Raw genomic sequence first — 9,076 nt, 5'->3', positions numbered from 1 at the left:
TTAACGTACAGCCATGAACTTCAGCTTAAAATATCAGGCTTCACTGCCAGAGGCCGGGAAAACCTGGCCACGAGGGGGCTGGGAGCAGGGTATCAGCGCCCCTCCCACAGGACACGGTTCTCCTTCCCCCCCCCAGGCCAGGCCCAGCTCCCATTCCGGGGGCTCTTCTTGGGGTCAGGAGCTCCATGGCAGCCGAGCTCTCAGCAGGGGGTACGGTTGTGGGGGAGCAGTAGCTCACGGCACTCTGAATATCAGGGCAGAACCCCAAACTGGACTAGTCAAACAGGAAGCCAGTGCAGAGGGGAGTGCCAGAGCCAGGAGGGTGGAAGAGAAAAGGATCCAAAGCTGGGAGCAGGGTAGAAAAAGCAGCAAACAGCAGCAGTAAAGAGTGAAGGGCTTTGGTCTAAGACCCAGTTTTGCAGGTGACTGTGCTCGAGGCACTAAGTCATTTGCATCACTAATTACTGCAAGCCCAATTATTGCTGGTGCTGTTTGGAACTCAGCAAACTGGGACAGTCAGGTCTGTTCCCAAGCATGGCTCTTGGTCCCAGAGAGGATGAGGTGAAGCCTGCTTTTTGACAGTAAACATTAGCAAGGAGGGTGAAGGAAAATCCAGCTGGCGGATTCATTCTCTCTGGTGTAATGTGTGCGATGGGAAAGGAAGAATTTGCCTCAGACATGGGGAATGTAGAAGAAGCAGCGTAATTAGGTTATTAGTGCAGCAAGTCTGTTCTCCTGGATTCTGCTCTCATCTCACCCTAGCCGTGCTGTGACACAGCTGGGCAAGTCCCTTAGCCTCTGGGGCTCAGTCTCCCCCCACTATAGAGGGATACATTTCTTTACCGTACATGGGTGTTTTAGGGAACCTTTAATTGTCATGTAATACAAGCTAGCTGGACAGGATTCCAATTCTTCAGCTAAAGTTCTGGGAGGCTGGGGGAATTTTAGTGCCATTGACTTTTGAACTTCAGGATTTTATAGCAGCTGGACTGCACTGGAACTAGGGTTCATAAAGTGCATTGCACTTCATCATCGCCACCTTTGGGGCTCTCCAAAGTGTGATGTTTCAGTGCACTTGCTAGAGACACATATAAGGCGCCCACCTTCTGAATGGAACCATTAGATTGCATATGCCACAAGTCAAAATCATGAGTTGGGAGCATGCAGCACTTTCTTCCATCTAGGCAGCACTCTGTGGAATTGTTTCATTGTGAGCTTCGTGGGGCTGGGTCCATGTTTTCTGTGTGTTAGGTTAACTGACAGCTGGTTCCTTTGGTCACTTACAAGTGCATACAAGCACTGGAGACGTGCACCTAGGAACCTCCGCTGGCTGTTTGATGTTGTGCCGGCTCCAACGAAGCATATCCCATTGAGGTGTGTGATCTGGCCCAACCAGTCTGAACGACCCTCAAGTCAATTCTAGAGTTAAAAGGATGAGACTGCCCCTCTCAAAAGCAATTGGACAACGGGTTCTACTGAAACCATCAGCAAAAACAGACAATGAGAAAACCACTAAAAGGCTTGGAAAATTTTATTTTCTGAAGTTTTATTTTCAATATTTATTTATTTTTTACAATAAATATTTATCAGCAATTGCCTTTAACAGATTGGCATTCAAATCCACAGCGGTACCTAAGCTCCCAACAAGACAGCCATGGATCCTGATGAGAAACGCAGGTTTGGTAGAACTCTGCATTGACAAAATATTTATACTGTATTTTGCTGCTTAAATAAAGCTCTGTACAATCAGTTTGCTTAGCGGTGACTGGTCCCGGCCAGGTTATGGGCTCACCTGGGTGGGATATGACAGGATGTGCTGGCAGACCCACTCACTGCAGTGAAATGACAAGCAGAGGCTCTCTGAGCCGTGATACCAGGCCACAGTCACACAGGACCAGGCTCAGGAAACATGATGGGTCTACATTACAGTTACTTGCCACAGAAGCTTTTGTTTCTGTAGGGGGGAGGGTCGGGGGGGGGGGGGAGTGTCATGCGGCTTACTTCCCTCTTAGCCCAAAGCGTGAAGGGAGCAGGAGCAGGCAGTTGTATGCTCAGAGTCAATTAAGATGCCCCCTTCTTACTCAACAGACCTGCACCTAAGTGACAAGTCCCAATGGAAGTCAGATACTTTGGAAAATCCCACCCACAACTACTAGAGTGAGCCTTTTCCATTCTAACGCCATTAGCCCTGCAGAGCCCGAACGAGGAGGATTCTGCTCTGCTTTGCCCTCCGTTACATGGGCGTAACTGAGGGTAGGGTGTGGCCTGCACTGTCTCCATTGCTGGGGATAATACATGAGCCGGGAAGAGCCCAGCTCGACTCTCGGATTGAATGAGCAGGGCTGGCAGGTAGAAGATCCGTTTGATCTTGAAGCCTGGGAGATACAAACACGGGGCCCACAACGTCATTGTTACAGAGTCACCTTCCCGAGCACTTCAGCTCGGGCCTCCCGCCTGCCTGCCCCCAAAGCACACCCTTCGGTTTAGTTGACTCTGCACTCAGTTAAAGGCTGCCCTGGCAAGGGATGCTGTGTCAGAAAAAATTTCTTGTGGCCCAAAAAGCATGTCACACTGGACCAGTCTGACCAGCTGTCAAGTAATAACAAATAGGTCCTGGCAGAATGGAGCGAATGAGACAGATTTATATCTGGAAACGAGACCATCACTCCAAACCAAATGCACCTGAACAATTAACTGGTTAGTAACAACTAGCACTACCTATTCATAGAGCTTTATTCCTGGAGCATATTCCGTAAGACACCACGATGGTGGCTAACTGAGGTAACTGAGCTTTCCTCTGGGACGCAGGTCTGCTAAGAACGTGATGCAAATCTCCCTGTTCTGTTAAGTTTTTTCGCTGCTGCCGTAAGACAGGAAACAGGCAGCACTGACAAGTCCCGCAGCACTGGTAGATTTTTCTGATTTAATCAAGACCTTGTTCAGCAGCAAAGAGGTTAAACAAACTTCTGTCGCAACCACGTTCCAAGTCAGCATACATAAAAAGCTGTCTCCGCAGCCCTGGCCTGCCGCCACCTCCAATACAATGCTGTGAGGTAGACTGGGTACATAAGGCAAGCAAGGTACTAGCAAAGGGCTTCCCTTGGCTACTACAACCCTTGCCCGGTTTGCTGTCCATCTGCATTTCAGCAAAGCACAAACAAGCTCTAAGACAGCCCAGCTGATCTCAACCCACCAGCCCAAGATGCCCCCAGTGAGTAGGCACACCACATAAAACGAACACCACCCATGGCAGAGAAAGATTCTCCAGTGGCTTTCAGCAGGCAGATGGATTTACCATCATCCCAGTGCTGCAGCACAAGGAAAGAGGAGCAGGTCTCCTTTACAAACAAACCAAATCACCTAAATCCAAGTTTTTTTTTTATGCCACTGTTCACCACAAAAGCTTCACAGCTGTTCAAGTTACGTGCCTAGGAAGTGGCAGTACTGGGTGTATCTTTGAAGGGCAAGTCTACGTTACGAGGCTACACCGATGCAACCGAGCTGCTGTAGCGCATCTGGGGAAGATCCACTATGCCGATGGGAGAGAGTCTCCTGCCGACAGTGCCAGTGTGGTCAATGCTTAAGTCGATGTCACTGGTGTTGCTCACGGAGGTGTCTTTTTCACACCCCTGAGCGATGTAAGTTGCATCAACTTAAGCAGTAGTGTAGACCAGTCCTCAGCGTGTAGGAAAAGTCAGCTGGGCCACAGCTTCCAAAAATGCAATATTTATAAAGATACAACAAATCTGATGTGTCACTTTGGAAAGTTACAACAGGCCAAAACATTCTCACCAGGGGCTAAGGTTTAGGAGCCTAGATAGAAGACACCTGATTTTTAGAGGCCAGTTCTATTTAGGAGCTTCAGTATGGACTGCAGGAGCCTAACTCTGGAAACCCAAGATCTGAATATTTTTGCCGTAGCGACCAAAAACCCCCAAACTACATGAACATGTTAGTCATCCATTTAAAAAAAGCCATGAGATTCTGTGTCGACTGATTCCCCATCGGTACCCTAGATCAGGCAGCGAGCATGATAAATTCACAGATCAGCCACCATACAGGGCAGAACGGGCATGGAAAGGCCAGGTACAATCTCAATCTCAACACTGCAGTTCCTGCCTTCCCTAATGTTTGCACCCGATGGACCAACTGCAACAGAAATACTTGTGAGGGACGTTAACTTGGACCACAACAGCTACTTTCATTAACATACCAGTGACTTCAGAGAGCTGTTAAACCTGCACGTACGCACCCCAGCTAAATGCATGTCCCATGAGCCAGATTTTACAGTCATGAGGGTGAACTCTGGGGGTTGGCAGAAAACATTGCATGGGATGGGGGGGACGACTGCATGGGACTTCTATGTTGCATGGGATGGGGGGCTTGGGGCAAAGTGCAAGCCTGCATTCCACACGCTCAAGAAGACAGCATGGAAATGAAGCTGCGTGCGTCACAAACCGTGTTTCTGAGCGGAAGAAGCCAGGTGATGGCATTTGTGTCCGCTCCCAAGGCTTCCAACGCTCACTTCAACCAAAGACCCCTAATTGCAAGAACGGGACGGGTCCAAGTGTCTTCAGCAAGCCACTGGTTTATTTTCACAGTGCTCCAGCTAGTCTCTAGCACAGGAACAGGAGCAGGAAAACGTTATGGCAACCGGCTTGTGGAGATTTAACGACAAACCAAGTTAAGACATGGAACAGTCCATTTTGAAGCCACTTATGTACACTACCTGATTCGGGCACGTTGACAGCCAAGAGGTGTTCTTCTCCAAGACTCAGCTCTTCCTGCCAATATTCCAGGCTAAGGTACAATTTACCTCACTGAGGCATAATCTGGCGAACATTTTTAAGGATCATAAAAGCAGCTGCGCAGCTCACTCAGGGCAAGGCAGGGGTCTCAATAATTAAGGACACAAAACAAGTGGCTCTTTTATATGGCAGAGAAGCACAAGGGCACGGAGTGCCTCTCAAATATGCAGAAGGGGAATTCTAAGCATGGGCAAATATGCTCATGAGTCAGAGTATCATTCCTTCCGAACAGCTCAGCACCAGAAAGGAACGCACACCTCTACGAACGAAGAGGCCAGGGTGAGGAAACAAAGAATTTCCATCCTTCATGTCTCCTTCTTACCCAGTATTTCAGAGACTGGAACAAGGATGACCAAATCCAGCCCTTCACTAGAGAAGGAGTTTATCTTTAAAGACCGAATTAGGAGAAAAACACCAGTTTTCTTTAAAAATAAAGCAACCCAAAAGATTTGCTCCCTCACACACACACTTTTGGTGGGGTGACTGGGATTTTGTCAGTTTCTGATCAAACATTTAATTCCCCAGAATCCATGACATCAAGCGCATCAGTCACTACATTCAGATAAAAACTGCACAAATGAAAACCGTTTATTGCGTTGGGGGGGCAGAACATGCCCAGAGAGCAGAATCGGACAGGTTAGAGCTCATCCTGCCCTCATCTGCCTGAACTTGAGCAGCCTTAAAACTTGTTTCTAGCATAACTTGATTGTAGATGTTTCGCTAGCCCCAACATGCAATAAGTTAAGGCACCAAATTCCATGACTCCCCAAAGATAAGCCTGTGCACGTAAAAGGTAGCTCCAGGTTTTGAGACATCCTGCCTAAGAACATGCCAGTAAAATGCATGAAGGCGTTTAGATTGCAAGTCCTGCTCTAGCTGCCAGCCTCCACACAATTGAGAGGGTGTTTTTTGCAGGGTATGTTTCCATGCGCTGCCCAAAGGAACAGTTCAATGTACTACTCTGCAGCCAGAGGAAGAGAGCATTAGGGAATTGAGCAGCCACTGCAGTCTGAACTCTCACAATGTTAATGCCACCCCAGTCTGAACACAGCAGTGCTGCCGGGGGAGTGGGGGATGGGGAGAAGAAATGGGGCCTGCGATAAAAGGAAATGCATAACATTCAGCTTTATGCTTGGGACCCTGAAATGTCTTAGCGTGACTAGTCATGGGGAACTGGCCCAAGTATTCCATGATCCATCAGCATGTAAATGGGAAAACCCAACCTCAGCAACATGTCGCTGCCGCAAAGGTGGATATTGCGGTAAGAAAATGTTCCACAGATAGTTAAACTGGGTACCCCATTTGCAACAGCTGGTTTCAAATTCTTAATGTTTCTTGTGCAACTACAATTTAAGTTAATTTGCCCATAATTATATATTGAATTCAAGTTACGAGTGTCAAAACTTCAAGCACAACCGAATTCCTCTGTACACTTAAGCTTTTTCTGTACAATGTCAGTTATATATATAGAGAGAGAAAGCAACTTATTTAATAAACTCTGGGGGGGGGGGGAATAAAAGGTCTTTTCCTCTCCCAGATGAACTCCTTCCTCCAATTCCTGATGTAGTCATGACACATTAAACTAAAACCTGTTTAGTCCAATCGCCCCCACAGCCAAAATTCATGATGGGAACACCTGGAGATGGAAGCAGTAATGATATGTTCCCACTTGAAATTAAATTCTCCCCCATGTGTCTTGCACGGTGTACCTCTACCCATCACTTATGATCTTGTACAGGACACCACAGTGAGAATTCAAGTTCAAATTAAAACCAACCTATTTACAAGAAATGCTGTGAACTGGCTTCTGGATGTTATGTTTCGTACAACTTGCATGACAATGATTTAAATTTACGAAAGAAAAGCGTTAAATAGTAATTACAGTTATGTTTTCCTAGTGCAGGAGACTTTTCACCCACAGAAGAATACACCATGACCAAGATATTACTCCCCCGGTATGAATGAATTTGTTCCCACAATACATTATATATGAACATTCGTTGTGCTTGCTCGCTTCCAAGTGCAGCTTGTCCAGGGCCTGGGTTTAGGTTGCACTCTTCATTCAAGCACAAATCTTCATTAAATACAAGGAACAGAAAAGAAAAATCAGCACTCAGTCTTCACCACCACTCAATTAAATGAATTAAAAAAATAAAACCACTGAACGCAAACAGCTTAACAGATGGTAAACAGAAAGATATCACTGGATGAGATGTGTGGCCTAGCCATCGAGACAGGTGTGACCTAAATTAAATGAGTTTAAAAAAAAAAAATCACTTCTACTTTTCCCCAAATAAAATATCCACAAGTGTATATGCATGTCAGCTGTTGTAAGAACTATTCAGCTGTTTTTCCAAGATGTGGGATTTGCCACAATGCAGTTATCTGGGGATGAGAGACTGTATATAGAGATTGTCCCACCCTTCACAAGGACGTGCACACAAATTGTAGTTCATACAGCAAGTCTGAAGTGAGACAAGCTCCATGTAGTATGTAATGACACCCCTTCCCCCTGCAAGCCAACCCTCTTGCATTAAATGAGGTTGTACTGATTTATCAAACGGGAGAATTTGGCCATCTGCTATTTTAGCTCTTGCAGGTGATTATAAGCCATCCTCTACCCCAAAATAACCATTGCTCCTAAGAGCTCAAGTTCCCTTCATGGACTCGTGATTAAAGAACACATGTGGCCAATGTATGGTTAACAAGAAGTATACTGTCAGGATATGGTCCCAGTTACCCACAGCTGGAAAAACGGGGGATGGGGGGTAGCTGCCTTAACCACTTAGTCAAACCCCTCAATTTCCAAGTCATCCTAGTGGAATATCATTTGAAGCTTTTAAACAAACATTTTGCATGAATGGACGTGTGCGTGCACACTGGTGAACTGCTCTAGCATCAAGGGACAAAGGTCATCTGACAGGGTCCAAAGCTAGACAGCTGCGTGCGTGACGACGCTCCTCACTGACCCTGCAGCTCAAATGTCTCCATTACAGATGTGTTGAGGCCACTGCTACTAACTCGGCTGCCAGACTATTTTTGGTGACCACGACAGGTTTAGGCGCTCTGCGTTCTGAGCAATGCCATCCATTTCCCACGCCAGCTCTACCTGTGCAGAGTTAGAGCTTGAGGGTGTTCAGCTAGTCTAATATACAGGAATAATTGGAAAGGCTACTCCCCTCGTCTGGTTTCACCATAGGGCGGTACGTGTTTTCTCAATGGCAGTTGGGGATCTAGCCCCAGTGCCGAGCCCCCACTACTCCAGTGTCTGTCCAGAAGATCGATGTAGGTCTGTGGTGATGGTTGAAGTGCAGGCTATTTCCAGCAGTTATTTACAGTACTTGTGCAGACTGCAGGCTGATTTTTTCTTCTTCCACTTCTAGTCAATCCATACTGGGCTTCTTTAGCGAGAAAGGCCGGATGTTGAAATGTTTGCTCAGCTGGCTTACCTGGGGGAGAGAGAAAGAGAGAAGTCAAATGCAAGCAATACATCAGCCAACATGCCTTCCACCTCTGCCTCAAACAATCCAGGGGACTCAAACGGAGCAGCTCAGTATACCTCAAGATTCGGGCCCAGGACTGCAGGGATTTGGCAGAGTGCTGTATGTATGGGAAGGATGCATAGCACCTGCCCATACTATGCTCATTCCCAGCCAAGGCTATTAGTCACTCCCTTACAGAAGCCCCTAAGGATACACCTACACTGCAGTAAACCGACTCCGGCTTGCAGGGGTTGGGCTGTAAAACCGTGGTGTAGACATCTGGGCTCACATTGTAGCCTGGGATCTTGGACCCCACAAAGGAGGGAGGGTCTCAGAAACCCTGAACATCTGCACTGCAATTTCATAGCCCCACAGGCCAACCCCCGTGAGCCTGGATCAGCTGACGCAGGCCAGCCGCCGGTGTTTTACTGCAGTGTAGACCTCACCGTATGCACCACATGACAGACCAAGCAAGCCGCACGTGCGGCTAAAAAGGCTGAATCACCCCACATAGGGGCACGAGACCCTGTCTCACAGGACCACCACATTCCTGGTGCGCAGGGCCAGGCCAGCCACTCACGACACTTCGCAAATTGGAATACTTCTCTGAAATACCCCTCTCTCCACTGCCAGGGTGGGCTGTGGTAATGCCGGCAGGTTCCCCCCAGGCCAAAGCCTCTGCTACACAGGGCCCACAAGCCACTAGTCCAAATTGGGGTGGAGCACTGCACCAACACCACACTCTACCAGATCAGGGGGCAACTGACTCTCCTTCAAAGCATGCCA

General features: G+C 47.5%; 1 protein-coding gene across 1 annotated transcript in view; it reads right to left on the bottom strand.

Moving 5' to 3' along the window:
* Nucleotides 1–1,513: 1,513 nt before the first annotated feature.
* Nucleotides 1,514–9,076, bottom strand: part of SELENOI (selenoprotein I) — a 74,219-nt gene continuing 66,656 nt past the window's right edge. Inside the window, exon 10 of the mRNA XM_038394969.2 lies at nt 1,514–8,257. Coding sequence (XP_038250897.1) covers nt 8,141–8,257 — 117 coding nt within the window. The 3' untranslated portion in view covers nt 1,514–8,140. The remainder of the gene's footprint in view (nt 8,258–9,076) is intronic.

The sequence above is a fragment of the Dermochelys coriacea genome, chromosome 3 (assembly GCF_009764565.3).
Source record: "Dermochelys coriacea isolate rDerCor1 chromosome 3, rDerCor1.pri.v4, whole genome shotgun sequence".
Classification (NCBI taxonomy): domain Eukaryota; kingdom Metazoa; phylum Chordata; order Testudines; family Dermochelyidae; genus Dermochelys; species Dermochelys coriacea.
Note: the sequence above shows the minus strand (reverse complement) of the source record. Positions and strands in the feature narration are given on the sequence as shown.